Source organism: Danio rerio, chromosome 6 (genome assembly GCF_049306965.1).
Source record: "Danio rerio strain Tuebingen ecotype United States chromosome 6, GRCz12tu, whole genome shotgun sequence".
Taxonomy (NCBI): Eukaryota; Metazoa; Chordata; class Actinopteri; order Cypriniformes; family Danionidae; genus Danio; species Danio rerio.
The window spans coordinates 45938814-45956853 of record NC_133181.1 but is presented as its reverse complement, the minus strand read 5'-3'; the positions used below and the strand labels follow the sequence as shown (position 1 = coordinate 45956853).

At 35.3% G+C, this 18040-nt stretch overlaps 2 protein-coding genes across 6 annotated transcripts in view; one reads left to right on the top strand and one right to left on the bottom strand.

Annotated features, from left to right (window-relative positions):
- The first annotated feature begins 3 nt into the window (after positions 1–3).
- Positions 4–12260, top strand: eevs (2-epi-5-epi-valiolone synthase). 3 transcript variants are annotated; one of them, XM_001343386.9, is made up of 5 exons: positions 4–1582; positions 4521–5154; positions 7447–7683; positions 7973–8225; positions 11805–12260. In XM_001343386.9, exons 1-5 carry the CDS (start codon positions 1380–1382, stop codon positions 11888–11890), a joined length of 1413 nt encoding a protein of 470 aa, XP_001343422.2. In that variant the 5' UTR covers positions 4–1379; the 3' UTR covers positions 11891–12260. The 3 variants fall into 3 exon arrangements, with proteins under 3 accessions (XP_001343422.2, XP_073810543.1, XP_073810542.1); XM_073954442.1 differs by having other exon boundaries at positions 1392–1582; positions 4747–5154; XM_073954441.1 differs by having other exon boundaries at positions 1392–1582; positions 4021–5154.
- Positions 12261–17019: 4759 nt separating this feature from the next.
- Positions 17020–18040, bottom strand: part of mitfa (melanocyte inducing transcription factor a) — a 43415-nt gene continuing 42394 nt past the window's right edge. For 2 of the 3 annotated variants that reach the window (NM_001362262.1, NM_130923.2), the window contains 1 exon segment: positions 17038–17696. In NM_001362262.1, coding sequence (NP_001349191.1) covers positions 17301–17696 — 396 coding nt within the window. In that variant the 3' untranslated portion in view covers positions 17038–17300. 3 annotated transcript variants of the gene reach the window in all.

Here is an 18040-nt window from a genome sequence, read left to right as displayed (position 1 = left end):
TGACTATGTAACTGTGTATGGGTCACCCGGGTCGCAGTGACCCGGGCGCAGTGCCCCACTGAGGTCACGTTATCTCAACCTGCTCTGTCAAATATGTTAATGATTGCTAAATATTTTTTTTAAATCATGAGGAACAAGGTTTGGCTCATTTGACTGTCTAAGACAGGGTTTTCATCAATACATATTAATCTTAAAGGCTACACCTTGTGAAGCTATAGCCTAGGCTTTGTTTGTGTGCATATAACTTTATTCTTTAGATATTTAATCTATGTTTCTGTTTATAGTTGAAAATGGAATGAAAGTAATGTTAGAGATTAATAGTTGTGAGTAAAAATAGAAACTTGACCTCAAGCAATTCCAAAGATCAGATGAAGTCTACAGTATATGACATGCAAAGGCATGCAATAAAAAAAATCAAATGATTTTTTTTCAGTACGCATGACTTCCAATAAAATCCAAAAGTACATAACACCATTCTCCACCGCACAATTTACTCTTTAAAATCAAAACACTGTCATAGAGCATAACTGCAACTGCAATTAAAAAAGGACTTTACAGTACATGCAGTAGTTACAATTACAGTGTACTTATCTAAGCATGCTGTGGGTAATCTAGTTATAGGGGTGAGTAAATATTAGGCTATATAGGCTAGATATGAAAACTGAGATGTGCTCCGAGTTTGCAGTGCATGTGGTTGCTTATCAAACAGTCAAACCAGTTTAACCAGCTTTACTTCACACCTAAAATGTCTTTCCTTTGTCTTGTTTTATTATTGTTTATTTCCATTTATAATCATGTTAATTATTTACTTTATTGTGTTTTTTCTTTGATTTATTTGATTTAGATTCAAACTGTCTAAAATTGGGATTTTAAAAATGAGTCATCTTTACAATGGATGATTACCATTGCAACTTAGAAATAAATAGTAAATAGCTCTACTATCATATAACTGTGATGGCATTCTTTTAAACAATGATATTGAACAAAAAGCTTCTGTCTTTAAAGCACATTCAGACTATTTAATGAAAGTAGTACACTTTGGTACAAGATAAATCGTTTAAATATGTGTGTGTGGTATTGTTTATTTGTTTGTTTATTTATTTTATTATTATTATCTTTTTTTTTTTGCATAATCGCGTAATACATAACATTAACCGTTGATTATATAGCTCACCTAACGCCATATTTCATAACACTCGCCTCCGGGTGTTTCGTGCACGTGAGGCCATCGCTACTAATCTTATAGTGAAGATGAGTTATGCAAGTTCAAGTTTAGTGAGAGACAGCGGGTTTTGGAGAGGGAGAAACTTTCATAAGTTTCTCGCGCAAGCTCCTCCTGCTTGATGAGCCTCAAGTCATAATATATTGACGCCTGAACTATGGAGCGACCCGGGGAGACATTTACAGTGAATTCACCTGAAGAGGTTCGCCTGCCATCTGTTCACCGGGACAACTCGACGATGGAGAACCACAACAAGCAGGAGACTGTCTTCAGCCTGGTGCAGGTGAAGGGGACGTGGAAACGCAAAGCAGGGCAAAATGCCAAGCAAGGAATGAAAGGACGAGTTTCACCGGCTAAAATGTGCGTATTAATCAAAAGTGTTTCATTTAGAGAACAGTAATTATTGAATTTTTAAATGCGTTGTCAGGTATGCCTTTTATCAATTAGTTTTAAGGGTAAATCCATTTCAATATGGCACAGAATGTGCAACGATCATATGAAGTCCAAATTAGTCCTGCTATGAAAAACTGCAACAATCTGTGGTCAGTTTAATTTTTTTACTCACTTGAAATATTTTACAAAATACATGAGTAATGTTTTAACTTATGGAAGGTCTTATGGATCATGTGTTATTTAATTTAGTTTTTTACTTACAATCATGATATCATTTGATTGGTTCATTCACTACATAAATCATCAACATGATCAAATATTTTTACTAGTATCAACAAAGATTAATTTATGTTGTATTATCTATCATTGAATGTTAACAAAAAAACACTATAAAGTGTAACTAAATGTGTTAAATATAAATTACTTTTAGTTAACTTTAATTACTTTTGGCATTTAATAACATTTCATGAAAAATATTACTTTAACTTAAAGTTCATACATTTTTTATATTCCTCTTTTTATCATACTAACTCTACAGTTAGACAGAAAAAACTCACGGTTAAGCCAGTCAAGTCAGTCAAATATGAACTTTGCATATCACATATCCATTGCTAATGCAAAGCAGGCTTTGTCATTTTAGGGTAGTGGCTTAATAGTTTATGTTACTACAGTGTCTCTAGGTAATTACAAAGGGACAGATTTTCTACCCCAATATTTAAAAATCACTTTAATGAACGCTTTAATACACATTTTGTTGTTAGGATGACAAAACTTATAGGTTGTTCTTGCTTGTCGCATCAGATGTCCAACAGTGCTTGTCGATGTAAAATGAATGAGATGAGCAAATAAATTAAAGTAGTCAGAGTTTGGGAGTCACCAATGTGGAAACTTTAAAGAATGACTGTTTTAAATAATGGTTTACACACACAGCATTGTTTGTTTACAAACAAAAATAATAATAATAATCAAAAACATAATTCTGTTGCACTACTACGCTTGATTTTGGTTTTGGTATTGGTTTTGTCCTGCGGCCTCATGCCAACGCATGCCTCCCACCAGTGCTGTGCTGATATACAGCCATATCGCACTGCTACTCGTGTGATATTGCTCATATATATATATATATATATATATATATATATATATATATATATATATATATATATATATATATATATATATATATATATATATATATATATATATATATAAGAAAACATGTTAAATGAGAATCTGAAATATTTTATGGCATACTTAAAAAAATTAGGATGATTTAGTATTTAAAAATGTTTTATTTTGATTATGTTTTTTGTTATTAAACAAATTGGTCTTACACTTCATATTTTCAGATTTTTAATATTATAATGGTGCTTTTATAATAAACTGACTTATCAACCATTTGGTAGAGGTTGATATATTTAGGATATTTTATTATGGGATGTGATGAAGTAAAAAGCATTCAGTGAGTTAACTAGCAACATTAGGAGTTAAGAAATGCAATTCAAAATGTTTTTTCTTGATGGCGCAGTTAATAGAATATATAACATAAATATGCACCAACCTTACCCTCATGGCCAGCAGAACACCTCTGAAGGGGATCATCCATCAATTATCAGCTTTAATGTATTGACTTGATTTTTAGCTTTTGACCGATATTGATGACATTAAAAATAAGCATCTGATATTTATCATTTGTAATTACTGAATGAATTATTATCCATATTTTATTGTCTTTATTATATAAATATATTGGACTGTAGCAATAGATAAATGTATTTATCGGTCAGTATAGATACCTGTCTATATTTATTATGCACCTATCGGGTTTACTGTTTACACACCGCAAAGAAAAGATTGAAGGGATCAAAACATTTAAAGGTGCAGTAGGTGATTGTCTTCAGAAACATCTTTTGTTGTGGTTGTAGAAAGTCTCTTCACATTCCAATAGTAATAATAAAAGTAAATTATCTAAACATACTAATAATAATAATAATAATATAAAAATACCTTAATGTATTTTTATATTCTGGGTAAAGCATAAGACAAAAAAATGTTCATCCAGTTAAAAATTGTCAGGCCGACAATTACCATAATTCTGATAAGTAGCCCAAACTGTCTGTCAACAAATCTAGATTTGTACATCTGTGCACCCCGTTCACACAGATTCGCCATTTGTGCTTGTATATTTAGTTTAACAACTAAACATAAGTATATAGCTCTACTCCACCTAGCCTGCTTTGATGAGCTGAAGTTGATTTTATATTCACATTGGTTTAGGGAGTTATGTCCCCCTCACATTTAGAGACAGACCATTTAGAAACAGGTGATTAAGAATGTAATTGTTGGACTTCATACAGCTGTTCCACTCACGCTGTCATCTTTAAGGTGCACATTTGTAATTTCAGGAAGCTTGGCTTTGGATGACAGGGGAGGGACTGTGTTTTCAAAGCTATTATGCTAATGGATGGCATTCTGGCAGATCACCTACTGCACCTTTAATGTATGACACATTTTGTTTAAACTGAAAAAAAATCCTGTTATTGTGTAAGTGAATTTGATGTGGAAATAATACATTCTGTGCTGTGTAAATCAGTGATAAATAAAAATCTTTCTAGAAATAGACCTACAGTCCTACAGCAATTTACTGATCGCCATAAAATAAACAAATAAATTAAAAACAGTCCCTTAAAAATCTTACTTTATACTTAATCTGCATATAACCTTATATTATGCTCTTGCTCCAAAATAATGTAAAGGTTAAATATCTTTCTACAAGCATTTTTTAATAAATTAAAAATGTTTTATTAGATGGAAAGCAGGAACATTTTAGTAATATTTAATTTAACATTTAAATTTCCAATCAACACCAAGCAACAAATTGAGTTACGAGCTTTATATGTTGCAGTTACGAAAGCAGCTCCTCTAGTGGCACTACCTGGACAGTGGTCACCCCCATCACCTTCACATATACTGTTACTCAGACCAAAAACCTTCTTGACCCCAGCAATGACACTCTGCTTTTGGGCCACATCATTGACACTCAGCAGCTTGAGGCCGTACGGTCCAACACCAAACCCTTAAAACGCTTCATAGTCATGGATGAGGTAGTGTACAATATCTATGGTTCTCAGGTCACCGATTACCTCGAGGCCAGAAATGTCCTGTACCGGATCCTGCCCCTGCCCACGACAGAGGAGAACAAGTCCATGGATATGGCCCTGAAGATCCTGGAGGAGGTGCACCAGTTTGGGATCGACCGGCGCACGGAGCCCATTATCGCCATTGGAGGGGGCGTCTGCCTGGATATCGTGGGTCTGGCGGCGTCTCTTTACAGAAGACGCACTCCATACATTCGTGTTCCCACCACTCTACTGTCCTACATTGACGCCAGTGTCGGAGCCAAAACAGGTGTCAATTTCGCCAATTGTAAGAACAAACTTGGCACCTACATCGCACCTGTTGCTGCATTCCTGGACCGGTCGTTTATACAGAGCATTCCTCGCAGGCACATAGCTAACGGTCTTGCAGAAATGCTGAAGGTACATTGGAGTGTTTTAGTCTTTGTTGAAGCATTATTTTTCTACAAGTTTCCATGATTTGTTTCTCATCACTTAAATTGAGTCACCTATTCATAAAGACTCAAATACAGTTGAAGTCAGAATTATTAGACCTCCTGAATTATTAGCCTCCTCTATATTTTTCCCAATTTCTGCAGGTCTAAACATAACAGTTTTATTAACTCATTTCTAATAACTGATTTCTTTTATCTTTGCCATGATGACAGTAAATAATATTTTACTAGATATTTTTCAAGATATTTAGCTTAAAGTGACATTTAAATGTCAATGAATGGGGTTAACTAGGCTAGTTAGGGTAATTAGGCAAGTCATTGTATTACAGTGGTTTGTTCTGTAGACAATTGAAAAAATAATGCTTAAGGTCGCTAATAATAATGACCTTAAAATGGTTTTATTAAAAGTAAAAGCTGCTTTTATTCTAGCCGGAATAAAACAAATGAGACTTTCTTCAAAGGAAAAATATTATAGAAAACACTGTAAACAATGTCTTGCTCTGTTAAACATCATTTGGGAAATATTTGACAAAAGAAAATCCCAAGAGGGCTACTAATTTTTACTTCAACTGTATGTCTATGTGAATGTAACTACAAAGCTGAATCTATATATTTATTTATTGTCTTTTATAAACCCCATTCCACAATTCGATGCACAATATTCTACTTTTTAAAAAATAAAACAACCAAAAGCACTGTTAGTTTTTCAAGTGCCTTTCGTGATTTTGGCTTACATAAATGGGTGTGTACACTTTTACACACCAATGTAAACTTGAAATCTGAAACTGAGCGTCAAAGTGCTGAAAACTTTAATATTTTGGAGACTTTGATGTATAGTTTTGGTAGCTGTAGACAGTGTTGGGGTAACGCATTATAAATAATGCCAGTTACGTAATAATATTACTTTTACATCATGAGTAACAAGTAAAGTATTTTACTCCAGTAAAGAGTAAAACACATTTCTTTTCAAAATTAAGTTATAATATTTAAGTTACTTTTAAAAAATGTAATGCAAGTTACATTTTAGTTGAGTTTATTCACTTTTAATAAATAAATTGCTGAATTAAAATTATCGTAGTCACGTTGAATCATGCACTCAAGGAGAGAATGCAAGGATAGACAGAAATAAAGACGGCACAGCCTTACATTTCTCAAATATCCTTAATATTATGAACACATGGAGAAAAAGGAAAAGAGGAATATCTGAATGGACAGTGAATTTAGTTTTTCATAAGGCAAATAGCTCAAAAGTAGCTTTAAAGGGGTGGTCCACTATCATATTTTAAACTTTAGTGGGGATGTAATGTAGCTGTGTGAACATGAATCTCTGAATGTAAGCCGCTCAAAGTTCAATGCAAAGGGAGACATTGGCTTTACAGAGTCAACTTAGCAAAGCCTACACCAAGCAAAGTTTGGGGACTACAAAAAAATACATCTGGGTTAATGATGTCTTAAACCCTTTGATTATGCGCATACACCCTGCACAGCGAAGGGGCATGGCCAGAGGCAATGCAATGTTATAACAGAGACACTACCTGGTGATGTGGAGCTGATCCACTAATCACATCACATTATGTTGGCTGACCAATCAGAGCCTCTTAAGGGCGGGCTTTCGGAGGCACTAGAAAATATGACAGTCATTTTCATGTTAGCTGAATAGCAGTATATAATCAAAGTAAAATATATGAAAAAAAATATGATTTTTACAAATAAAGCATGAGCATACACTGCTATGCATTTTGCTTTGCATTTTATAAACAAAGCCAAACCCTAAAAATACACTCAGGACCATCCCTTTAAACTTTCACTAATCTGTATATATGGCATGTAGAACTCTGGGGTCAGGAAGTTCTTTGAAGATAATATCCCACATTCATTTTTTATGTGTTTTTTAAAGGTAAATGCAGGTTATACAGTGTGTTTATAATTGCAGAGCTTCACTATTTAAAGAGAGATGTTTTATCCAAAGTCATTAATCCTCAGCTAGGTCAGAAAAAGTAGCGCAAAAGTAACATAACGCATTACTTACAATAAAAAGTAAAAAGTTACTTATTGAGGAGTAACTCAATATTGTAATGCATTACTTTCAGAGTAACTTTTGCCCAACACTGGACAAGTGCAATTTCAATTCAAATTCAACTACTGTGCTATGCTAAAAATTGTAAGCTGATCCATGTAAAGTTTTTGAAATATTGACAAACATGTCATAGTGACTGCAATAAATAGTACATTTCACTGAAGTCTATTCCTATTCTTGTAGATGGCTCTTATGAAGCACAGAGGGCTGTTTGAACTCCTGGAAGTGCACGGACAGTTCCTCTTAGACTCCAAGTTCCAGTCTGCTTCAGTCCTAGAGAACGACCGCATTGACCCTGCTTCTGTCTCTACACGTGTCGCAATAGAAACCATGCTAGAAGAGTTAGCCCCAAACCTGTGGGAGGACGATCTTGACAGACTGGTTGACTTTGGGCACCTCATAAGCCCTCAACTAGAGATGGTATCTTCAATTCTTCACCTGTGCTATCAAGCACTTTCCAAGATTTGGGTTGGGTTATAAATTACAGTCTACTGTTGATGATTGATGTATTTTACCTCAAGGCTTACAATAAACTTTTCTTGCGTAAGATACATTACTTTAGGAATGTAGACTGTCTAAAGGGAAATCTCATAATTAAATATTGTTTCTCCATGTTTAAATGCCTCATACCACATTTTGGGGTTTGGATTTTGCATGCATGCCAACTTCAGCATAAACTACATGTGAACTTTCCCCCCATTTTTTTTAGAAAGTCCTACCTGCTCTTCTCCACGGTGAAGCGGTGAATATTGATATGGCCTACATGGTGTATGTGTCTTGTGAAATTGGATTGCTGACAGAGGAGGAGAAATTCAGGATCATCTGTTGCATGATGGGACTGGAGCTGCCGGTGTGGCATCAAGACTTCACATTTGCTTTGGTGCAGAAGTCTCTGTGTGACAGACTTCAGCATTCTGGAGGCCTCGTGAGAATGCCTTTACCAACAGGCCTCGGAAGAGCAGGTAATATATTAAGTCAAATCTTAAAAATGAGAAATTATTCACATAACCATAGACAATCATCACATTAAAGTGTGTCACATCTCAAACATTTCACAACCTGACAAATGGAGGCTAAACATAAGACAGGTGGCAACAGTTGGCAACAAAACCAAACAAAGGGTTCGTCGCTGCTTACGTCATCTCGGTGCAATGTCAGTTATCATTTTAACTAGTCTTGTTGGCAGAATTTAAAAAATGTTAAATGCAAATCATGTAGTACAACAAACTAAAATTTTGTGTGCATACAGTAAACCAGTTAATCAACTTTTAGGGCCAGGACATACCAAGCCTACAGCAAATAACTAGCACCAACAAAAACCAACAAAACTGTGAGGTCGCTTTGCTTTAGATCGCCTGCGGACCAAAAAGCTGCACGTGAACTCCCCAAACGAATAACAGCAGAGAACGAGAACATGAAACGAGAGCTGTCCCAGATAGCATACGCATGTGGGCCACTTTAGGCAGTTATGCAGAACTGGTGGTATTCCTTCTGCCAGACGAAATGAATGTGAGCCTGAAGTGGCCCACCTATACAATGGCTAAAGGGGGCCATATATTCCAATTCATATATGGGCCATTTACGGCAAAGATATGGCACTTATGTCAAAATGTAATCTGAATGTGAGCCTAATGTGGCCCAAGTGGAAAATCATAAATTTGGCCCAAATGATGGAGGACAAATGTGGGTCACAGTTGGCAAAAATCTGAGTCTAAACCTGAAGTAATTCACACGTGTAGGTGCAAATGTGGCCCAGTTATCTTAAGACATATGTGGGCCACTTTTGGCAAATATTTAGCACCGTAAGCTCTGGCTATTGCAGCTGTGAGCCTAATGTGGGCCAGAGAAAATATGGCAAATGTGGCCCAGCTTTTTAAAACATATGTGGGCCACTTTTGGCAAACATTCGGCACAGTAAACTCTAGCTAATACAGCCGTTAGCCTGTAATGGCCCAAAGAAGATATGGAAAATGTGGCCCAGTTATCCTAAAACAAATGTGGGTCACTTTTGCCAAATATTTGGCACAGTAAGCTATGGCTAATGTGGCTGTGAGCCTAAAGCAGCCCAGAGAAGATATGGCAAATGTGGCCCAGTTATTTTAAAACATATGCGGACCAATTTTGGCGAATATTCGGAACAGTAAGAGGTCATAAAAGAGATGAGAATTTTAGGGGTAAAAACCATAGCTCTTTGACATGGCAGATATAGGTAGTAATATATACTGTAAAACATTTTGTTGTAAATTTACTTTTTGTTATTATTTACAATAATACTGGCAGTTGGTTCAGTAGTCTGTTTTCTCATTCCACAAAGGGAAACCAAACTTCTAACGAATGCAGAGCAGCATTAGGTATCATTATCTTTGCAATATAAACTGAACAATTATAGTGTCTTTTTTAATGCATTTACTTAAATGCAAAAAGTGGGTCTCATTTACAAATAATCAGCCGATTCGAATGTTATCACTTGACTGAATTATCAGTCATGATCAGCTGATAGATATGGGCCAGTAGGATAATCTAATCACCCATCCATATGGTTAATCAACTATAGATCAAATATGGTTGTGGCTGGAAGTTAACAAGAATTATTTGTATCATTTATTAAATTTTACATTAATTGTATTTTATTAACGTTTTCCCCGACCCTAACTCTAAACCCAACCATCACAGTAATGTAAAAACAGATCTGAATCTGGAGTCTTCTCTATTAGTATACCGGAATAACCATGAGAATTATTGATATTATTATAAAATTTCCCGTAAATTCATTCATTAATTTCTTTTCGGCTTAGTCCCTTTATTAATCCGGGGTCGCCACAGCGGAATGAACCGCCAACTTATCCAGCACATTACTACGCAGCGAATGCCCTTCCAGCCGCAACCCATCTCTGGGAATTTCCCATTAAATGTATTTTATTAATGTTGCCCCCTACCCAAACCCTAAACCCAACTGTCACAGTAATGTAAAAACATATCTAGATCTAGAGTCTTCTCTATTAGTATAGCTGATTAACCATGTGGATGCATGATTACAGCCTTTTGAGCCTACCATTAGGTGCAGAAGGCCCCTACTGGTCCATATCCATCAGTTGATAGCCACTGAAAACGTCCATTCTATCGAGTGATAACATTCAAATCGGGTGCAAATAATTGCATAGATCTGCATTTATGTGTACATACACAAAATTGTTCTTTTTTATGTTGGTTAATTTGGAGTATAGTAAATTAGTAGTCAAGAGCATAAAAATGCACAAATATAAGCAGGTCATTTGCATAAAATATGCACAAAACATCTTTATCCACACAGCATTGTATTATATGTGCTTTTTTGTGTATGAGTGGTTTCAGAAATTTGTATATATTTTCATAAGTTTGAATACATTTTAGTATAAAAATTAAGTTCATGGGTCTATTTCACAAACAAACTTGTTGGGCTCTATTTTGACGATCCAGGCGCAAAGTCCAAAGCGCAGGGCGCAAAAGCATTAAGGGCGTGTCCGAATCCACTTTTACTATTTTAAGGATGGAACAATCTGCTTTGCGCTGTGGCGCATGTTCTAACAGGGTTGAGCTTATTCTCCTAATGAGTTATAGGTGTGTTTCGAGAATAAACCAATCAGAGTCTCATCTCCCATTCCCTTTAAGAGTCAGTTTCGTCGCGCCATGGCACATTTGCTTTTTACATGGCGGACTTTGTAAGTGGAAAAACTGAGCGCTTTGCTAGCGAGAAAACAGTTTAACAGGGTTAAACATTTTTTACTTTCACTTTCGCTCTCGTGGATAGGGAAACGTGTTGTTCGCAAAGACATCCATTAGCCTATACATAATTAATTTAGTTTATTAAGCCCAAAGATTTATTTTACAACTATTTCTAAATTCAGTTTTATTTTCCAGCAAATGAATAAATGAACAATAATAAAAAAATTTGTTTAAAAACTGTTATATCCAAATACACATGCTTTGCCTTTATATGGTCTTAAACCTGACAGGTGGGCAAATCTAAGCTTGTTTTTATTAAAACAAAGATAAATATGCATATATTAAATAATACTACAACTAATAATGACATTATACAAAAGCAAATTGTCATGAATAAACTAAAAAATCCCCTGGGATGAGAAAGGCATGGAGGCTGTGCATTTTATATTTGTGTAGGCTAGAAAATAATATTTTTTGTAATATTTTAATCCTTTAATTCTTTTTCATTTGTAAGGATATTTGTGTATTGCTGTACATGCTGTGTGTATTAAGCAGTGTGTAAGCGAGACGCACAAATAATGCGATTTGCGCTGGACTCTATACCAGCTTGGATCTAGTGTATTGTGCAGTCTATTATAGTTCCTCAAAATAGCAGCGCGCCAGCAATGCGCCTCAACACATCTCCTTTTTTAGACCAGAAAGCCTATGGACACACATATGAGTGCAAATGCATTTGCTTTTTAAACAGCATGCTGCAAAACGTCAAAACACAGTCCATGCTTGAATTGCAAGTTGGATTATATTTAAAGTGATCTTTTTTCTTCTCATTTCTCTCACAGAAATCTTCAACGACACTGATGAAGGCTCTCTGTTCAGGGCGTACGAGAAGTGGTGTGATGAGCTCAGCACTGGGTCACCTCAATGAAACCACTTCAAAAACCTGACACCAATGTTTACTCTTAGCTTTACCAATTAATGCTCATGTATTATTCTTTAGACTTTGAATTTCTTCTCAACTTGTACACATCATGGGCATTTAAGTGTTTTACATTTAAAACAATTGCTTTTCATTACTGCAAATGCCATTTTTGTATGGCTGCGAATAGAAGGAGGACTTGATATGTGAAGATCTTTCTTTAGCTTTGTTAAAGGGTTTCTTTGCCAGTATTTCATACTGCATTAGATAAAGGGACATTTCGGTTAATAGAGAGATCATGTATTAAAAATGTTACGAAGTCTGCTTAATGTGTTTAATGTAATGCATGCAGGTTTATAATAAACAACTCATTTATTAACAACAAGTTTCTTGTTATGAAAAGAAGGCCACATTATGTTTTAGGGCCACAATAGCTTTACTTTTGTGGTGAATACCATCAAAAACACCACAGATATGTCTGGTGATAAAACATGACTCCATTAGTGTGTTATTTAATGAATGCATCTTCCTCTTTTTATGTTTTTATAGGCCTTAAAAAATTTAAAAGTGCCTTTAATGCAGGATTCTTAGTAATCACTGAACCATAGTCAGGTCAGCTAAAAAGGAAAAAAAACTAATAGGATAAAAGAAAACTAATAGATATGGATCATATAATCTGATAAAAATATTCATATCTTAAAAAGCCTTTGAAAATTGCAGAAAACTTCACTAGGGACCAAATAAGGAGTATAATACTGAAAGAGATTGTGTTTCAGCTGTTTAAGAGCAACATTATTCATTATTATATGGTATATATCAGTGGTTTGGAAAATGTAGAAATAAGTAATTTAAAGATTTGTGGTTTTTGTGTTATTATCATGCCTAAAATGTTTAAGACTGAAAAGGAGGAAATGCCAACTGACCCAGCCGAGGCACGAACCAGGGATCTTCTTGCTTTGAGGCAATAACGTTACCCACTGCGAAGCCGCCAATTCATCAAACCCTGATTAAAAGAAGAAACAAAAAAAAGACATGATGTGAAAGTTCAAATCTGCTGATAATGACGATTAAGATTGTGCCATTTGCACAATCTTATAAAAAAATAATGATAATCACTTGCAGTTTTGAAAGAAAAGCTAATAAAAAATGTTAGAAACAGAAAACACCTTACTCAGATTAACTAATTAAGATACTTAAAAATGTTTTTTGATTTACATTCATTTATTCAACAATGAATTAGAAAATACCTTATTTTAATAAGGTATAATATACCACTTACTATAAACAAAAGCATCTCTGATCAGAATACTTGTTTTAAAGGTTTTGGCAGAAGTTCTGCTAGAGCTTATAATTTTTTTGCACGTTTGTTATCACTGAATTGAAAGCAAGTTTGCACAAGACATTTTTTAAAGCAAAAAAAAAAAAAAAGATTTAAAGCATTTACCTGCCTTCTCATTGATAGTATATAATATGTCTTGATCATTGACTGGCCAGTGCATTGCTTAATGGTATCTACCACTACACAATGTGTTTTTTAAAAATGGAAATACATATTTACTTGTTTCTATTGTGACACAAGAGTTCAAAGCTCCCATAAGCACACCCATTCCCATATTTGATGAATGAGTGGCCTACTTTAAGTTTCACCATCAGTAGAATAAATTAATTAATGACTCATAACTGCCAATGTAACACAATTGCCGATGGCTTTGACTTTTAAAAATAGACCCTATTAAGTTTTTTTTTTCAGCCACCAAAAAATAATTTTAAAAAAGTGTGCTACAATGTAATATTGATCTAACAACCGTTCAATAATAATAGCAATACATGCTAATAATAATAGCATAGCTTATTGCATGTTGCCTGTTGTGTTGAAAACTTTAAATGGTTCCAGTCTAATCAAATTCGATTGGTTTGATGTGATTCAAGAAAATTATAGCAACTCAATTCAAAATCGGGCAGTTTGATGAGAAAAGACAAGTAGTAGCATTGCAACATTACTTAAATCTTACCTTGCTCTTAAAGCTTCGAGCTGGAGATCGCGCTCTTTTTCTGTTTCACAAACTCCGCCCACTATAATTACCATCTCAATAATTTCCATGCTGACGACCAAACTAATCCCCAACCTACTTTAGAGATGTCAGTTAATGTCAAATGCCAAATAACCTTTTAACAGTTTTGAGTTTTAAAACACAAATAATAGTGAATGAATAGCATCTTTTATAAAAACCAGTATTAGCAAATTTGCTAAATGATTACTTCCTAACTATTAGCCCTAGAGACTGTCTTCTCTGACTTATTTCATTTTAAAAACAATTTTCAAGGCATGGTTACATCAATACGTAAAAGTAGGGCCTAACAAACAAGAGTTTTGAGTAATAGAGCACTGCAGGGCGGTAGTAAAATATTAAAGGGATCGTTCACTCTAAAATTAAAATTAAATATGAGAGCTCTCTGATCCTACATAGACAGCAGGAGTCACAAGACATTCAAAGTCCAGAAAGGTACCAAAAATATCCTCAAAATAGTCCTCAATCGTAAAGTTATGAAGCAACAAGAATGATTTGTGCACAAAAAACAAAAATAATTTTATTCAACATTTTCTTCTCAGTTCATGGCATGCATTCACGCTGCGCTGTGCTCTGTATAGTATGTGTGTTGTGTTGCTGGTGTACAGTTCAACTCAGAGTTAGGGGAGAGCGGGGCACAAAGTAACACTTTTTGGTTTTAGTCAAATGATGAACAAAGTAATATGTTTAGACAAACCATATATATATATATTTACAAATAACACACAAGCCTCTCCTACAAATGAGCACTAAAATTATGATCGCCGGACATATGGTTTCTGTGTAGTATTGCTAAAAGTGCAAGGAGTAAAATAGTTACTATTTACCCAACCTGCGGGTCAAGATGTAACAGACAGAGGGTTAGTCGTAACACATGCTTATAAAGGTAGATTTTACACAATTAATTTAAATTCGGTTCACTTTAAATAGTAGCTATATATCCTGATTAATTGGCTCTTTTTATTCTACATAGCACAGCAGGTTTATTTATTTATCTATTAGACTTACACATTTGAATCTATTTGCATTTTTATCAATTTATCCATTATTATACAATGCATTTATTTGCATTATTAGCTTTTTTTTCTATTAAAACAATATTTTCTATTAAAAAGCTTTTTTTATATAAAAAGTTCTCAGTGTTACACTCATAATTCAAAACATTATTTTTTTGGTTTAATTGGTTTCCAGTAGTGTGTGGCTTACTTATAACACCCTGTTACAACTAACCACGCTGTGTCATGTTTTCCTCAAAACTGGCTAGCAGTCACTGTCAATGTGTGTTTTATACACCATTCCAAATGGTTTAATATTTTATCCTAGAAGACAATAGTCACAACAGTATAAGATTTTACTTACATACTTTCACTGCTTTTTGAAAAAAAAATAATATCGACTATAATAAAAAATACTTTTATGCTACAAAAATGGTTTCTCCTGTCTCTCATCCAAATTTCTCCGAACTTTTTCAGTAATCTGCAGGAAGACAACTGCCGACACTGTGGTGAAATCCTCAGAAGCATGCCATGGTTAACCCTGAGCAAATACCTTTAAACTGTGTTACATTTAACCCCACGTTACTCTGTGCCCCGCGCTCCCCTATTAGCCCCCCTGAATTATTAGCCCCACTTTTTTTTCTCAATTTCTGTTTAACAGAGACCAGATTTTTTCAACACATTTCTAAACATAATAGTTTTAATAACACATTTGTATTAACTAATTTATTGTATTTTTGCCATGATGACAGTAAATAATATTTGACTAGATATTTTTAAGACACTTCTATACAGCTTAAATTGACATTCAAAGGCTTAACTAGGTTAATTAGGTTATCTAAGCAGGTTAGGGTAATTAGGCAAGTTATCGTATAATGATGGTTTGTTCTGTAGACTATCGAAAAATATATAGCTTAAAGGGGCTAATAATTTTGACCTTAAAATGGTTTTTAAAAAAACTAAAACAAATAAGACTTTCTCCAGAAGAAACAATATTATCAGACACACTGTGAGAATTTGCGTGCTCTGTTAAACATAATTTGGGAAAAATTAAAAAAAAGAAGAAATTATTGAGAGGGGGGCTAATAATTCTGACTTTAACTATATATCCCCCAGATTTGTCTGTGCTTTGTTTTAAACAGAGTAAGTTGCATACGGGCATGCCCTTTATCCCTGAAAACACTTAAGAAACTGTTGCTTATTTTTGTTGGGCAAAAAAATCTCACAGCTTTTTAACATTATGACAGAACCACCGAAGAAACATGCACTGTTTTAAGCATGTATTTGGGAACTTTATGAACTTCGACTTGCGAATTCTGCTGCCTATGGAGGGTCAGAAAGATCTCAGATTGTATCCAAAATATCATTTTTTGTGTTTTAAAGATGAACAAAGGTCTCAGGGAATTGGAACGACATGAGGATGATTAATTAATGAAAAAAATTTCATTTTTGGGTGAACTATCCCTAAAATCAAAGCAATTTGGGCATTTTTTTCTAATTATTATGGAGAACTTGCATCACAGCTCTTCCACTAGAAAATAAAACAAATTTCAGAAATACTGCAGAAATACTTTTGGACTTAATGTTAAATAACAATGTAAAAAGTTTTTCCAGGGCATCGTGGTGGCGCAGTGGGTAGCATTGTCGCCTTACAGCAAGAAGGTCGCTGGTTCGAGACTTGGTTGGGTCATTTCTGTGTGGAGTTTGCATGTTCTCCCCATGTTCGTGTGGGTTTCCTCCGGGTGCTCCAGTTTCACCTACAGCCCAAAGACATGCGCTATAGGTGAATTGGGTAAGCTAAATTGTCTAAAGTGAATGGTACTGTGGTGGGTGTTTCCCAGTGATGGGTTGCAGCTGCAAGGGAATCCGCTGGATATGTTTGTTGGCATAAGTTGGCAGTTCATTCAACTGTGGCAACCCCTGATTAATAAAGGGACTAAGCCAAAAAGAAAATGAATGACTGAATGAAAGTGAATCCAGTTGTACATGCCTAGACATGTCCTCCACCCTTGCAAGATGTACACCCCAAGAAATTGAGCTGCATTTGAGGACAACAATAAGCCAAGCCTGCAAATAAAAGACACCTCAACAGTTTTTATTCAAGCTCCTCTTTATATCATCCGCGAGAATCCTTCAAAAATCAACTAATTGTTTACACGTTTTCATTCTTGACTAGACTCTGACATGATAAATGAAAAAATATATACACAAGCACACTAAATATTCTGAAATACAAGATTAATACTTTACGAAATTGCGCTCTTCATGATCTGGATGTAACACTGGTACTTACAAGACACACACACACACAAATCTAATTGTCTAACTTTGGTTCATGAAATTTAGTTGGCATTGCTAACAGCCATTGTCATGTTCGTCCATACTGCTGCTGCCGCTACTGTTGGAAGGTACTGGGGATCCGGAGGACAACAGCGGGTCGCTGCTGCCCACCGGAGACAGGGTGTTGTCCATAAGCATGTCCTCCAGCTTGGTGGAGGCCTTGTTTGGGCTGTCGTAGACCCCCGGCTCGCCGTCCTCCGTGGGACTGTCATTGTAGCTGATGGTGCCGTTGTTGAGGTCCAGAGTGGTAGGACGGGACATGTCAGGACTGGGAAGGTGTGGGTACAAATTGGATGTGCAGTCCCCCATCCCAGGCTCTTGTTTTATTGCTCGAGCCACTAACTCAGCGGAATAAAGGCTGGAAGAAGCTACAACGGTGAGTCCATGAGCACGGGCTTGCATTTCAAGTTCCTGGACACAAACAAAAATGACAAATGCATAACAAAGCTTTATTCACAAAAATGCATGTATGCTTGAAAAGTAGTGTGTGTAAACAGTAGGTTTATTGTGAACTAAATGCCATGTGTCAAAGTGAGGGAAATTCCCCTTAATTGATTAGTTAAGTGTAACGTTTGAATTTCATGCAGCTGAAGCACTGAGCATGCTTGATAAGCTTTTAAAGCAATGTCACGCTTGGTGCTTCGCCATCCAACTTCAAAAAAACAGATGGCGTTTTGTGAAAGGGCAAACCGAAACATGCTTGTCCACAAAGCTCATGTGAGAGATTTGAACCAATGGCCTTGTGTGTTTTTTGT